The sequence below is a fragment of the Oncorhynchus gorbuscha genome, linkage group LG25 (assembly GCF_021184085.1).
Source record: "Oncorhynchus gorbuscha isolate QuinsamMale2020 ecotype Even-year linkage group LG25, OgorEven_v1.0, whole genome shotgun sequence".
NCBI classification, from domain to species: Eukaryota; Metazoa; Chordata; class Actinopteri; order Salmoniformes; family Salmonidae; genus Oncorhynchus; species Oncorhynchus gorbuscha.
This window is the reverse complement of record NC_060197.1, coordinates 50,554,255-50,571,200: the sequence shown is the minus strand read 5'-3', so window position 1 is coordinate 50,571,200 and position 16,946 is coordinate 50,554,255. Positions and strand designations below refer to the sequence as shown.

The 16,946-nt window shown below is 46.9% G+C and overlaps 1 protein-coding gene across 1 annotated transcript in view; it reads right to left on the bottom strand.

Annotated features, from left to right (window-relative positions):
- The window catches only part of tfr2 (transferrin receptor 2), a 69,898-nt gene that overhangs the window by 41,884 nt on the left and 11,068 nt on the right, over nucleotides 1-16,946 (bottom strand). Inside the window, exons 2-3 of the mRNA XM_046328443.1 lie at nucleotides 8,448-8,491; nucleotides 7,174-7,393 (exon numbers count right to left, since the gene is read on the bottom strand). Of these exons, the coding sequence (XP_046184399.1) occupies nucleotides 7,174-7,393; nucleotides 8,448-8,480 (253 nt within the window). The 5' untranslated portion in view covers nucleotides 8,481-8,491. The remainder of the gene's footprint in view (nucleotides 1-7,173; nucleotides 7,394-8,447; nucleotides 8,492-16,946) is intronic.

The window sequence follows — 16,946 nt, the reverse complement described above, 5'->3', positions numbered from 1 at the left end:
CATTATACATTGTATTAGTTAATGTGACGAGTATTCACCCCTCTTGGCATTTTTCTATTTTGTTGCCTGGAATTAAAATAGATTTTTGGGGCACCATCATTTTATTGACCATTTTGAATCCCACCGTCTTATGTAATCTGGTTTTAGAGATGGTCATGGGTGCACCTCAGCCACGCTCAAGGTCCTAAACGATATCGGGTCTCACCATGAGTAAAACACATTACTGTGGTTGTCAATGAGTTCGACCCGGGTCTCACCAATGAGTTACTGTGCAGTTGTCTTCCGGGTCTCACCAATGAGTTCGATTCTGTCAATCACTGCAGTTTTTATCGGTCAGACTCAACAGCCTTGGTTTCTCAAATGACTGCCTCGCCTGGTCTCGCCAACTCGGACTTCTCAGATATGAGTTCAGTGTGTCAAATCGGAGGCCTGTTCTCCAGACCTCTGGCAGTCTCTATGGGGGTGCAACAGGGTTCAACTGAGTTCGGGCCGGGTCTCACCTTTCTCTTTATATATCAATGATGTCGCTCTTGCTGCTGGTGATTCTGTGATCCACCTCTCTCAGACAACACTTCGTGACATTGTATTAGTTAATGTGACGGACGGGTCTCATCAATGAGTAATTAAAGTTTCTAATTGCGTGATTAACTGAATCAAGCCGGTAACCTCACCATGGGATTTTATTGAGTTTCTATTACCCGGGTCTCACCAATGAGTTCGTATTGGGTCTCAACTCAAAGAATATCAGAATACCCGGGTTCACAATGAGTTCGCTAATTAACCAGTTTCCGTACCCGGGTCTCACGTCATATAGTCCGTGAATCTCACCGTTCGGACCCGGGTCTCACCAATGAGTTCGGACCCGGGTCTCACCAATGAGTTCGGACCCGGGTCTCACCAATGAGTTCGTACCGGGTCTCACCAATGAGTTCGTACCGGGTCTCACCAATGAGTTCGTACCCGGGTCTCACCAATGAGTTCGTACCGGGTCTCACCAATGAGTTCGTACCGGGTCTCACCAATGAGTTCGTACCCGGGTCTCACCAATGAGTTCGGACCGGGTCTCACCAATGAGTTCGGACCCGGGTCTCACCAATGAGTTCGGACCCGGGTCTCACCAATGAGTTCGTACCCGGGTCTCACCAATGAGTTCGACCCGGGTCTCACCAATGAGTTCGTACCCGGGTCTCACCAATGAGTTCGGACCCGGGTCTCACCAATGAGTTCGTACCCGGGTCTCACCAATGAGTTCGGACCCGGGTCTCACCAATGAGTTCGGACCCGGGTCTCACCAATGAGTTCGGACCCGGGTCTCACCAATGAGTTCGGACCCGGGTCTCACCAATGAGTTCGTACCCGGGTCTCACCAATGAGTTCGTACCCGGGTCTCACCAATGAGTTCGGACCCGGGTCTCACCAATGAGTTCGGACCCGGGTCTCACCAATGAGTTCGTACCCGGGTCTCACCAAAACACATTATTATTGATTAGAACTTAGTGTAACGGGCCAACACACTATGGCGCGTGTTACCCACAGTGGGGATTTAAAAGAGAGAGAGAGAGAGAAAAGAAAGTACAAGAAAGAAATATACATTTGGGTGAATTTGTCATCTATGCTATTCTAATCCTAGCCTTGCCCCAAACTTCCTCTCTTATGGGTCTAGATTTTATTCAAATCCAATTTTAGACAACGAACTTAACAGTTCATCTTCCCCAAAACATATGGATATTTTCCATACAACGTACAATGTATAAACATCAAACATCTACTAGGAAAACTCTTCACGTTACAATGTTTTCGTAATAACGTCATCTATTAACCTTTAATAACAAAACAAAAATGACATACATTTTCATATTCCATCTATCGTCATGACGACCAAATGACATACATTTTCATAGTCCATCTATCGTCATGACCACCATTGTGGCTGACGGAAACCATTGTTCCAAAGCCCCTTTATTACATGTTTAATGTTCTGAGGCTGGGTCTCCATAGTAACAGGACAAAGGAATGTGTCTGTGGCCTGAGATTTACCAGGGTCGTGAGGGGTCATAAAACCCCCACATCTTCAGACCTCTAGATCTCTCCTCCTCTGTTGTGGTTGAGAGATAATCTGTAGTGTTGTGGTCTCCTGTAACCTGACCTGGTCAGGACAGTCATGACAACACCATTCTGTATACTTCTGGCCCTTCTTTGGACACTGTGCTAACAAACCTTCAAACGAGTTTTAAATCCATACAACACTCATTCCGTGGCTTCCAACTGCTAGTAAAACTAAGTGCATGCTCTTCAACCAATTCAACTACTCTGGACGGTTCTGACCTAGAATATGTGGACAACTACAAATACCTAGGTGGCTGGTTAGACTGTAAGCTCTTCTTCCAGACTCACATTAAGCATCTCCAATCCAAAAAATTAAATCTAGAATTGTCTTCCTATTTCGCAACACAGCCTCTTTTACTCATGCTGCCAAACATGCCCTCGTAAAACTGACCATCCTACCAATCCTCGACTTCGGTGATGTCATCTATAAAATAGCCCCCAACATTCTACTCAGCAAACTGGATCGTTTTGTCACCAAAGCGCCATATACTACCCACCACTGTGACCTGTATGCTCATTGGCTGGTCCTCACTACATATTCTTTGCCAAACCCACTGGCTCCAGGTCATCTATAAGTCTCTGCTAGGTAAAGCTCTGCCTTATCTCAGCTCACTGGTCACCATAGCAGCATCCACCCATAGCACGCGTTCCAGCAGGTATATCTCACTGGTCACCCCCAAAGCCAATTCCTCCTTTTGCACCCCATTATCTCTACCTGCACATCATCATCTGCGCATCTTTTCACTGAAGTGTGAATCTAAATTGTAATTATTTCGCCTCTATTGTCATGTATTGTCTTGTTCCTGTTCTTTCTCTTCACTTCGTTTCCCCCTGCTGGTCGTATTAGGTTACCTTCTCTCCCTTTCCTTCCCCCAGCTGTTCCTCATCTCCTCTAACTACCTCGTTTACTCTCTCCCACCTGTTCCCTTTTTTCCCTCTGATTAGGTCTCTATTTCTCTCTCTGTTTCTGCTTCTGTCTTTGTCAGATTCTCGTTTGCTTCACCCTTGTCCCGTCCTGTCGTAATCTGCCTCTTCATCAGATGCTACGTGTGATCAGGTACCTCTGTCCTCTACAACCCGCGCCTACCCGGAGAGACCAGCAGTCTGTTGCCGCTAACCCTGCTATTCTCCTCTACTGCTAGAAGGGGACTCTCCTGTATAGATCAGAGGACTATATGATTTATTTTGTCGCCCTCTCTGCGGGTTGTCCTTCTGTAGCTCAGTTGGTAGAGCATGGCGCTTGTAACGCCAGGGTAGTGGGTTCGATTCCGGGACCACCCATACGTAGAATGTATGCACACATGACTGTAAGTCGCTTTGGATAAAAGCGTCTGCTAAATGGCATATATTATTATTATATTATTGTCTATCGATACATCTGAAGAGGATATATGTATTCCCTGTGTTTGGACATTAAATGACTCTGTTTCTGTTAAACCGCTTTTGGGTCCTCACTCACCTGCATAACAGACAAATAATCTTCGAGAGCCTTACGTTCGGGAGCCGACAGAGAGTATAGTCTACCCCGGGGGGGAGTGGTTCCCGGAAGGAGATCAATACTACAATCATACGACCGGTGCGGAGGAAGAGAGGTGGCCCTGGACCGACTGAACGATACGACCAGCAGGGGGAAACGAAGTGAAGAGAAAGAACAGGAACATGACAATACATGACATCTATGACAAAATTACAAAAATATTTTCAAAAGAAAATTATATTGTGTTTTTGACTTTTTGTTTATTGTTTATCCCATGTGTAACTGTTGTTGTTTGTGTCGCGCTGCTTTATCTTGGCCGCAGTTGTATTTGAGAACTTCTCAACTGGCCTACCTGGTTAAGTAAATACATTTGAGCCACCTTTTGCAGCAATTATAGCTGCACGTCTCTTGGGGTATGTCTCTATGAGCTTGGCACATCTAGCCACTGGGATGTTTGACCATTCTTCAAGGCAAAAACTGCTCCAGCTCCTTCAAGTTGAACGGATTCCGCTGGTGTACAGCAATCTGTGTACAGTCGTACCACAGATGCTCAATTGGATTGAGGTCTGGGCTTGGACTAGGCCATTCAAAGACATTTAAATGTGTCCCCTTAAACTACTCAAGTGTTGCTTTAGCAGTATGATTAGGTTCATTGTCCTGCTGGAAGGTGAACCTCCGTCCCAGTCTCAAATCTCTGGAAGACTGAAAACAGGTTTACCTCAAGAATTCCCTCCCTATACACACTACACACACTATACACTACACACACTACACACACTATACACTACACACACTACACACACTATACACTACACACACTATACACTACACACACTACACACACTATACACTACACACACTATACACTACACACACTATACACTACACACACTATACACTACACACACTATACACTACACACACTACACACACTATACACTACACACACTATACACACTACACACTACACACACTATACACTACACACACTATACACTACACACACTATACACTACACACACTATACACTACACACACTATACACTACACACACTATACACTACACACACTATACACTACACACACTATACACACTATACACTACACACACTATACACTACACACACTATACACTACACACACTATACACACTATACACTACACACACTATACACTACACACACTATACACTACAAACTATACACTACACACACTACACACTACACACACTATACACACTACACACACTATACACTACACACACTATACACTACACACACTATACACTACACACACTATACACTACACACACTATACACACTATACACACACACTATACACACACTATACACTACACACACTATACACTACACACACTATACACACTACACACACTATATACACACACTATACACTACACACACTATACACTACACACACTACTATACACTACACACACTATACACACTATACACACTATATACACTACACACACTATACACTACACACAGTATATACACTACACACAGTATATACACTACACTACAAACACACGTTATACCCTACACACACTCCTCCTCATCCACCTATACCTGGACACAACTATACACTACACACACTATACAGTCTGTACAGTCCATGTGGACACTTTACACACACACTATATCACTACACTACACACACTATACACTAGGACACACTATACACTACACACACTAACAAAAACGGTTATAATACACTACACCACACACTATACACTACACACACTATACACTACACACACTATACACACTACACACTACACACTACACACACTATACACACACTATACACTACACACACTGTATATACACTACACACTATACACTACACACACTATACACACTATACACACTATATACACTACACACACTATACACTACTACACACACTATACACTACACACATGTATGTACACTGTGTGTGTGTGTGTGTATACCCACACTCACACCTATCCACCTGTGGTGTGTGTGTGTGTGTGTGTGTGTGTGTACACACTGTGTGTGTGTGTGTGTGTCCATGTGTGTGTGTGTGTGTTACCTGACAGTGCTCTCTATCTTCTCGTCTTGCAAGTATTTCTTCAGCATGTCCCGTAGTTCCCCCAGGTACATACCCCCACCAGGTTGTCATGGTCAGTTCCAGGCTTAGCATAGTGTGCCATCTCCCCCCAACACCACAATAACGATCTTTAAAGTTAGTAATAGAAACGCTGCACAAAGTTGTGACCCCAAAACCCTTAGAGCCAACCACGCTAGCATAGCAAAGGTGGAGAGAGTGTGTGTGTGTGTGTGTTACCTGTAGTGAATATAGTGTGGAGATGTGTGTCAGTGTGTTGTGTGTGTGTGAGTGTTGAGAGTGTGTGTGTGTGTGTGTGTGTGTGTGTGTGTGTGTGTGTGTGTGTGTGTGTGTGTGTGTGTGTGTGTGTGTGTGTGTGTGTGTGTGTGTGTGTGTGTGTGTGTGTGTGTGTTACCTGTTGTGAATCTAGTCTTGAGAGACAGTGTGTGTATTTCTTGTGTGTGTGTGTGTGTGTGTGTGTGTGTGTGTGTGTGTGTGTGTAGTGTCCCCAGGTACATACCCTCCACCAGGTTGTCATGGTCAGTTCCAGGCTTATCCTCCGTAGTGGCCATGAGTGTTGAGAGACAGTGTGTGTGTGTGTGTGTGTGTGTTACCAGTAGTGAAAGAGTGTTGAGCCCAAGTGTGTGTGTGTGTGTGTGTTACCTGTAGTGAATATGAGTGTTGAAAGACAAGCGTGTGTGTTACCAGTAGTTAGAGCCAACCACGCTAGCAGTAGTGAAAGGTGGAGAGAGTGTGTGTGTGTGTTACCTGTAGTGAATATGAGTGTGGAGAAACAGTGTGTGTGTGTTACCTGTAGTGAATATGAGTGTTGAGAGACAGTGTGTGTGTGTGTGTGTGTGTGTGTGTGTGTGTGTGTGTGTGTGTGTGTGTGTGCGTGCGTGCGTGCGTGCGTGCGTGCGTGTGTGTGTGTGTGTGTGTGTGTTACCTGTTGTGAATATGAGTGTTGAGAGACAGTGTGTGTGTGTGTGTTACCTGTAGTGAATATGAGTGTGGAGAAACAGTGTGTGTGTGTTACCTGTAGTGAATATGAGTGATGAGAGACAGTGTGAGTGTGTGTGTTACCTGCAGTGAATATGAGTGTTGAAAGACAGTGTGTGTGTGTGTGTGTGTGTGTGTGTGTGTGTGTGTGTGTGTGTGTGTGTGTGTGTGTGTGTGTGTGTGTGTGTGTGTGTGTGTGTGTGTGTGTGTGTGTGTGTGTGTGTGTGTGTGTGTGTGTGTTACCTGTAGTGAATATGAGTGTTGAAAGACAGTGTGTGTGTGTGTGTGTGTGTGTGTGTGTGTGTGTGTGTGTGTGTGTGTGTGTGTGTGTGTGTGTGTGTGTGTGTGTGTGTGTGTGTGTGTGTGTTACCTGTAGTGAATATGAGTGTTGTGTGTGTGTGTGTGTGTGTGTGTGTGTGTGTGTGTGTGTGTGTGTGTGTGTGTGTGTGTGTGTGTGTGTGTGTGTGTGTGTGTGTGTGTGTGTGTGTGTGTGTTACCTGTAGTGAATATGAGTGTTGAGAGACATAGGTAGATGACGGTCTTCCTGTGATGCAGCGGTTGCCGTAACACCAAGGCAGTGATGTCACCTTTAGGCTCCGCTTCCAGCTCCTCCTCGGACTCTGGTTGGTCGAGCTTCAACTCAATCCCACCTACCTCGTTACCCTCAGCCCCTCCTACTGAGTGACGATGATAGATAGAGCAGGAGGAGGAGGAAGGCTGGAAGGAGAGAGAGAGAAGTATTAGATACACTTCTCCCTCCCCCTGTCCCTCTCTCTTCATCCTATCCCGTCATTCTCTCTCCCTCCTCCTCCACCTCACTCTCCCTCCCTCCTTCCTCCCCTCCCCCTCCTCCCCCAGGCCCTCCCCCTCCTCCCCCAGTCCCCCTCCCCCTCCCTCCTCTTGTTCCTCCCTCTTGTCCCTCCCCCTCCCCTCCCCTCCTCCCCCAGTCCCTCCCCCCCTCCCCCAGTCCCCCTTCCCCCCTCCCTCCTCTTGTTCCTCCCCTTGTCCCTCCCCCCTCTCTCCTTCCTCCCCTCCCCCAGTCCCTCCCCCTCCTCCCCCAGTCCCTCCCCCCTCCCCCAGTCCACCCTCATCCCCCAGTCCCTCCCCTCCTCCCCCAGTCCCTCCCCCTCCTCCCCAGTCCCTCCCCCAGTCCCTCCCCCAGTCCCTCCCTCTCCTCCCCAAGTCCCTCCCTCATCCCCCTCCCTCCCCCTCCTCCCCAGTCCCACCCCCTCCTCCCCAGTCCCTTCCTCTCCTCCCCCAGTCCCTCCTGCTCCTCCCCAGTCCCTCCCTCTCTCCTTCCTCCCCAGTCCCCCTCCTCCCCAGTCCCTCCCCCAGTCCCTCCCCCTCCTCCCCAGTCCCTCCCCCTCCTCCCCAGTCCCTTCCCTCCTCCCCAGTCCCTCCCCCTCCTCCCCCAGTCCCTCCCCCAGTCCTTCCTCCCCTCCCCCTCCTCCCCTAGACCCCCTCCTCCCCCAGTCCCTCCCCCTCCTCCCCCAGTCCCTCCCCCAGTCCCTCTCTCCCCCTTCCTCCCTCCCCCTCCTCCCCCAGTCCCTCCCCCCCTCCTCCCTAGTCCCACCCTCCTCCCCCAGTCCCTCCCCCTCCTCCCCCAGTCCCTCCCCCAGTCCCTCCCTCCCTCCTTCCTCCCCTCCCCCTCCTCTCCTAGTCCCACCCTCCTCCCCCAGTCCCTCCCCCAGTCCCTCTCCTTCCTTCCTCCCCTCCCCCTCCTCCCCCAGTCCCACCCTCCTCCCCCAGTCCCTCCCTCTCCTCCCCTCACCTGTCTCAGCAGTGATCTTCTAATAGTGTCCATGTGTCTTTGATCTGAGAGTGGAGAGAAAGATCACATGATGTAATATTCTACAGAAAATACAAATAATTTTCTTTCACTGTCCCTTCTCCATCTGTCGCTTTCAGCACACGCACACGTGCACGCGCACACGCACACAGAAATAAACACACACACACACACACACACACACACACACACACACACACACACACACACACACACACACACACACACACACACACACACACACACACACACACACACACACACACACACACAGATAAACACTCACACACACACACAGATAAACACACACACACACATACACACACACAGATAAACACTCTCACACACACACAGATAAACACACACACACACACTCAGCTGACTGGATTCCGTGGGGAAAAAAACTCTAGACCACCTTTACTCCACACAGAGATGCATACAAAGCTCTCCCTCGCCCTCCATTTGGCAAATCTGACCATAATTCTATCCTCCTGATTCCTGCTTCCAATCAAAAACTACAGCAGGAAGTACCAGTGACTCAATAAGGAAGTGGTCAGATGATGCGGACGATGCAGGACTGCTAAAACAGACTGCCCCACTACAAAGTTTCTCCCTGCAGGCAGTCACTGAGTCCGAGGTGCTAAAGGAGCTCCTTAAACTTGACCCCCAAAAACATCTGAATGGTTTAGATCCTTTCTTCTTTAAGGTTGCTGCCCCTATCATCACCAAGCCTGTCTCTGACCTGTTTAACCTGTCTCTCCTTTCTTCTTTAAGGTTGCTGCCCCTATCATCACCAAGCCTGTCTCTGACCTGTTTAACCTGTCTCTCCTTTCTTCTTTAAGGTTGCTGCCCCTATCATCGCCAAGCCTGTCTCTGACCTGTTTAACCTGTCTCCCTTTCTTCTTTAAGGTTGCTGCCCCTATCATCACCAAGCCTGTCTCTCCTTTCTTCTTTAAGGTTGCTGCCCCTATCATCACCAAGCCTGTCTCTGACCTTTTTAACCTGTCTCTTCTCTCTGGGGAGATTCCCATTGCTTGGAAGGCAGCCACAAACCGTCCTCTACTTAAAGGGGGAGATCAAGCTGATCTTAACTGTTACTTTGCCCTGTTTATCAAGTGTTAGAAAAACTTGTCAATAATCTACTGGCTGGCTTTCTTGATGTCTATAGTATTCTCTCTGGTATGCAATCTGGTTTCCGCTCAGGTTATGGATGTGTCACTGCAACCTTAAAGGTCCTCAATGATGTCACCATTGCCCTTGATTCTAAGAAATGTGGTGATGCTATTTTTATTGACTTGGCCAAAGCTTTTGATACGGGAGACCATTCCATTCTTGTGGGCTGGCTAAGGAGTATTGGTGTCTCTGAGGGGTCTTTCTCTGTGTGGTCCTTCTGTAGCTCAGTTGGTAGAGCATGGTGCTTGTAACGCCAGGGTAGTGGGTTCGATCCCCGGGACCACCCATACGTAGAATGTATCTGACTGTAAGTCGCTTTGGATAAAAGCGTCTGCTAAATGGCATATATTATTTGGCCTGGTTTGCAAACTACCTCTCTCACAGAGTGCAGTGTATAAAGTCAGAAATCTGCTGTCTCAGACACTGCCTGTCCCCAAGGGAGTGTCCCAAGGCTCTACCCTAGGCCCCATGCTCTTCTCAATTTGCATCAACAACATAGATCAGGCAATAGGAAGCTCTCTTATCCATTTATATACAGATGATAAGGTTTTATACTCAGCTGGCCCTTCCCTGATTTTGTGTTAAAAAAAATTCTTAGTGTCCAACAAGCTTTCTCTGCCCTTAACTTTGTTCTGAACACCTCCAAAACAAAAGGTCATGTGGTTTGGTGAGAAGAATGCTGGTGAAACGTTGTGCAGACAGGTGCTATAGGTGTCATGGAGGGCAGGTAGTTTGCCCCCAGTGATGCGTTGTGCAGACCGCACCACCCTCTGGAGAGCCTAGTAGTTGAGGGCTGTGCAGTTGCCATACCAGGCGGTGATACAGCCCGACAGGATGCTCTCGTTTGTGCATCTATAAAAGTTTGTGAGGGTTTTAGGTGACAAGCCAAATTTCTTCATCCTCCTGAGGTTGAAGAGGCCCTGTTGCGCTCTTTTCACTACGCTGTCTGTGTGGAAGGACCATTTCAGTTTGTCTGTGATGTGTACGCCGAGGAACAATAATCTCCTTTGTTTTGTTGACATTGAGTGGGAGGTTGTTTTCCTGACACCACACTCAGTGCCCTCACCTCCTCCCTGTAGGCGGTCTCGTCGTTGTTGGTAATCAGGCCCACTACTCTTGTGTCGTCTGCAAACTTGATGATTGAGTTGGAGGCGTGCATGGCCACGCAGTCATGGGTGAACAGGGAGTACAGGAGAGGGCTGAGAACGCACCGTTGTGGGGCCCCAATGTTGAGGATCAACGGGGTGGAGATGTTGTTTCCTACCTTCACCACCTGGGGGCGGCCCGACAGGAAGTCCAGGACCCAACTGCACAGGGTGGGGTCGACACCCAGGGCCTTAAGCTTAATTAAATCAAATCAAATGATGAGCATGGAGGTGTTGAATGCTTTAGTCAATTATTTTTTATTTATTTATTTAGCCTTTATTTAACCAGGTAGGCCAGTTGAGAACATGTTCTCATTTACAACTGCGACCTGGCCAAGATAAAGTAAAGCAATGCATCATAAACAACGACACTGAGGTTACATTTAAAACATTTCTGGGGCTTCCTCTGACACCACCTAGGATATTGGTCATGTATGGCAGTGTCATGGCCTTACGACAGTCATAAATACCTCTCTCCCCCTTTTCCTCTCTCTACCCGACTGATGTTACATTTGAAAACCCCTTGGTTAACATAGAGATTCTGGGAACATCAGTATGTGGGGGGAAATGAACTATATTCTGGTAATCCGACCGACTGAACATATGCAGTGGTACTTAATGAATATGATGTCAGTTCAGTTGTCATCTGAGACATTCTCATCAATGATAAGATGATATAAACTCTACAGTGGAAAGTCTACACATCAGAGTTATCTGATTCACATGGTATGTTATTCAATTTAAATGTTTGGATATGAAATTATTTGTGATGGGATAAAATGTGATTTTAGATTCTAAAATGTGAAATGTGGGTTTTCATATGTTAGAGCGGCTCCCTCAGTGGCCCGCCTCTGTGAAGGGACATGGGCTATAAAACTTTTCAAACACGCCCTCCTCTCCCTTCCTATATAAAGCCTTGACGACAATAGAACTTCCTGTTCCGATGAGGTAGGATGACTGTCCTATGTCAGAATGGTTCAGATAATAACTACAGAACGAAGCCAACATCAGCGTGAGCTTTGGTTGGTCAGATGTCAGAATGGTTCAGATAATAACTACAGAACGAAGCCAACATCAGCATGAGCTTTGGTTGCGAATGGTATGAATTTTGAACTCTTATTCATGACAGAAGTGATTCTAGCTTCTAGCCGTTGAGTTAGCGACCGCAGCTGCAAACGCAGGTTAGGAAGGAACAGACAGAGTATCCCATCTACCACACAACAATGTTACTACAACGTATCCAATTGACCACCAGAGACATTGTTCAAAGGACTCGGTTGGGCAACACGGCCTTCCATCTACCACCAACCTACCGAAGCGCAGCTCAGAGTAAATATTTCTTGCATTTTCCTTTTCCAAATGGGCAGTCATTTAGAATGCATAAGATACTGTATTTACGATAGCACAGCTTCTCCCTTTGTTCCTCAGTCTTCCCGCTCTTTCACTCAAACCCAGTCCCTTTTCTTTGTGTAACAAGCTGTCATATCTGTTCCGCCCGCTAGGGACGTTTTCCTTTATGAGGTCATTTGTTATCAAGTTATGATTAATTATGTGTATGTGTAATTCTGTGTGATTAGTTAGGTATTTATTTAATAAATGATTAAACCCAATTTTGTATTGCTGATTCAAATTGTTAGCCAGGGTTCTTGCAGATAACCAAGAATTTACAACTTTCAGATGAGACTGAAGTAAGATGAAGATTACAAGATGCAGGCCTCCTAATTGTCCCTAGAATTACTAAGCAAACAGCTGGAGGCGGGGCTTTCTCCTATAGAGCTAAATTTTTATGGAATGGTCTGCCTACCCATGTGAGACGCAAACTCGGTCTCAACCTTTTAGTCTTTAGTGAAGACACATCTCTTCAGTGGGTCATATGATTGAGTGTAGTTTGTCCCAGGAGTGGGAAGGTGAACGGAAAGGCTCTGGAGCGACGAACCACCCTTGCTGTCTCTGCCTGGCCGGTTCCCCTCTTTACATTGGGATTCTCTGCCTCTAACCCTATTACAGGGGCTGAGTCACTGGCTTACTAGGGCTCTTTCATGCCGTCCCTAGGAGGGGTGCGTCACTTGAGTAGGTTGAGTCACTGATGTGATCTTCCTGTCTGGGTTGGCGCCCTGGGTTGTGCCGTGGCAGAGATCTTTGTGGGCTATACTCGGCCTTGTCTCTGGATGGTAAGTTGGTGGTTGAAGATATCCCTCTAGTGGTGTGGGGGCTGTGCTTTGGCAAAGTGGGTGGGGTTATATCCTTCCTGTTTGGCCCTGTCTGGGGGTGTCATTGGATGGGGCCACGGTGTCTCCTGACCCCTCCTGTCTCAGCCTCCAGTATTTATGCTGCAGTAGTTTATGTGTCAAGGGACTAGGGTCAGTTTGTTATATCTGGAGTACTTCTCCTGTCCTATCTGGTGTCCTGTGTGAATTTAAGTATGCTCTCTCTAATTCTCTCTTTCTCTCTCTCTCTCGGAGGACCTGAGCCCTAGGACCATGCCTCAGGACTACCTGACATGTTGACTCCTTGCTGTCCCCAGTCCACCTGGCCGTTCTGCTGCTCCAGTTTCAACTGTTCTGTCTGTGATTATTATTATTTGACCATGCTGGTCATTTATGAACATTTGAACATCTTGGCCATGTTCTGTATATTCTCCACCCGACACAGCCAGAAGAGGACTGGCCACCCCTCATAGCCTGGTTCCTCTCTAGGTTTCTTCCTAGGTTTTGGCCTTTCTAGGGAGTTTTTCCTAGCCACCGTGCTTCTACACCTGCATTGCTTGCTGTTTGGGGTTTTAGGCTGGGTTTCTGTACAGAACTTTGAGATATCAGCTGATGTACGAAGAGTTATATAAATATAAATGATTTGATTTGATTAATGTTGACTGCTATTGATGTAAAATATTACTAGGTCTTTAAGAGTTTATTCGGAAGATAACAGCTCTATAAATATTATTTTGTGGTGCCCTGAATCTCTAGTTAATTACATTTACATGATTTGCTCAATCAGGTGATATTAATTAGGGAACATTTTTCTTAAAACTGCATTGTTGGTTAGGAGCTTGTAGGTAATACCATTTCATTTGGTTTGTGTGTTTGCTTAGTGATCCGCCTCCTGGTTTGCTGTACGTGGTGGAGTGAGGTCTGTGATAGGTTGAGAGGAGAGGTCAGCGTGTGTGGCGAGCGTGGCGAATGTTTAATTTGATTAACTTTATTAACAGCTCAACAAACAAACACACACGCACAAAGGGGCAGTCCTTTCAGTCTGGAGGACTAAGGCAACGCCAAAATATTACCCATAATCCTCTAAAACCATGACAACAAAGCATTAGTTTAATACCTAGAGACAATAGACCTGACAACACAGCATTAGTTTAATACCTAGAGACAATAGACCTGACAACACAGCATTAGTTTAATACCTAGAGACAATAGACCTGACAACACAGCATTAGTTTAATGTTTAATACCTAGAGACAATAGACCTGACAACACAGCATTAGTTTAATGTTTAATACCTAGAGACAATAGACCTGACAACACAGCATTAGTTTAATACCTAGAGACAATAGACCTGACAACACAGCATTAGTTTAATACCTAGAGACAATAGACCTGACAACACAGCATTAGTTTAATACCTAGAGACAATAGACCTGACAACACAGCATTAGTTTAATGTTTAATACCTAGAGACAATAGACCTGACAACACAGCATTAGTTTAATACCTAGAGACAATAGACCTGACAACACAGCATTAGTTTAATACCTAGAGATAATAGACCTGACAACACAGCATTAGTTTAATGTGGACTGGGACATGTTTCGTATTGCGTCAGATGGGAATATTGACGAATACGCTGATTCGGTGTGCGAGTTCATTAGAACGTGCGTCGAAGATGTCGTTCCCATAGCAACGATAAAAACATTCCCTAACCAGAAACCGTGGATTGATGGCAGCATTCGCGTGAAACTGAAAGCGCGAACCACTGCTTTTAATCAGGGCAAGGTGTCTGGCAACATGACTGAATATAAACAGTGCAGCTATTCCCTCCGCAAGGCTATTAAACAAGCTAAGCGTCAGTACAGAGACAAAGTGGAATCTCAATTCAATGGCTCAGACACAAGAGGCATGTGGCAGGGTCTACAGTCAATCACGGACTACGAGATGAAATCCAGCCCAGTCACGGACCAGGATGTCTTGCTCCCAGGCAGACTAAATAACTTTTTGCCCGCTTTGAGGACAATACAGTGCCACTGACACGGCCTGCAACGGAAACATGCGGTCTCTCCTTCACTGCAGCCGAGGTGAGTAAGACATTTAAACGTGTTAACCCTCGCAAGGCTGCAGGCCCAGACGGCATCCCCAGCCGCGCCCTCAGAGCATGCGCAGACCAGCTGGCCGGTGTGTTTACGGACATATTCAATCAATCCCTATACCAGTCTGCTGTTCCCACATGCTTCAAGAGGGCCACCATTGTTCCTGTTCCCAAGAAAGCTAAGGTAACTGAGCTAAACGACTACCGCCCCGTAGCACTCACTTCCGTCATCATGAAGTGCTTTGAGAGACTAGTCAAGGACCATATCACCTCCACCCTACCTGACACCCTAGACCCACTCCAATTTGCTTACCGCCCAAATAGGTCCACAGACGATGCAATCTCAACCACACTGCACACTGCCCTAACCCACCTGGACAAGAGGAATACCTATGTGAGAATGCTGTTCATCGACTACAGCTCGGCATTCAACACCATAGTACCCTCCAAGCTCATCATCAAGCTCGAGACCCTGGGTCTCGACCCCGCCCTGTGCAACTGGGTACTGGACTTCCTGACGGGCCGCCCCCAGGTGGTGAGGGTAGGCAACAACATCTCCTCCCCGCTGATCCTCAACACGGGGGCCCCACAAGGGTGCGTTCTGAGCCCTCTCCTGTACTCCCTGTTCACCCACGACTGCGTGGCCACGCACGCCTCCAACTCAATCATCAAGTTTGCGGACGACACAACAGTGGTAGGCTTGATTACCAACAACGACGAGACGGCCTACAGGGAGGAGGTGAGGGCCCTCGGAGTGTGGTGTCAGGAAAATAACCTCACACTCAACGTCAACAAAACTAAGGAGATGATTGTGGACTTCAGGAAACAGCAGAGGGAACACCCCCCTATCCACATCGATGGAACAGTAGTGGAGAGGGTAGCTAGTTTTAAGTTCCTCGGCATACACATCACAGACAAACTGAATTGGTCCACTCACACTGACAGCGTCGTGAAGAAGGCGCAGCAGCGCCTATTCAACCTCAGGAGGCTGAAGAAATTCGGCTTGTCACCAAAAGCACTCACAAACTTCTACAGATGCACAATCGAGAGCATCCTGGCGGGCTGTATCACCGCCTGGTACGGCAACTGCTCCGCCCTCAACCGTAAGGCTCTCCAGAAGGTAGTGAGGACTGCACAACGCATTACCGGGGGCAAACTACCTGCCCTCCAGGACACCTACACCACCCGTTGTTACAGGAAGGCCATAAAGATCATCAAGGACATCAACCACCGAACCACTGCCTGTTCACCCCGCTATCATCCAGAAGGCGAGGTCAGTACAGGTGCATCAAAGCTGGGACCGAGAGACTGAAAAACAGCTTCTATCTCAAGGCCATCAGACTGTTAAACAGCCACCACTAACATTGAGTGGCTGCTGCCAACACACTGTCATTGACACTGACCCAACTCCAGCCATTTTAATAATGGAAATTGATGGGAAATGATGTAAATATATCACTAGCCACTTTAAACAATGCTACCTTATATAATGTTACTTACCCTACATTATTCATCTCATATGCATATGTATATACTGTACTCTACATCATCGACTGCATCCTTATGTAACACAAGTATCACTAGCCACTTTAACTATGCCACTTTGTTTACTTTGTCTACATACTCATCTCTTATGTATATACTGTACTCTATACCATCTACTGTATGCTGCTCTGTACCATCACTCATTCATATATCCTTATGTACATGTTCCTTATCCCCTTACACTGTGTATAAGACAGTAGTTTTGGAATTGTTAGTTAGATTACTTGTTGGTTATCACTGCATTGTCGGAACTAGAAGCACAAGCATTTCGCTACACTCACATTAACATCTGCTAACCATGTGTATGTGACAA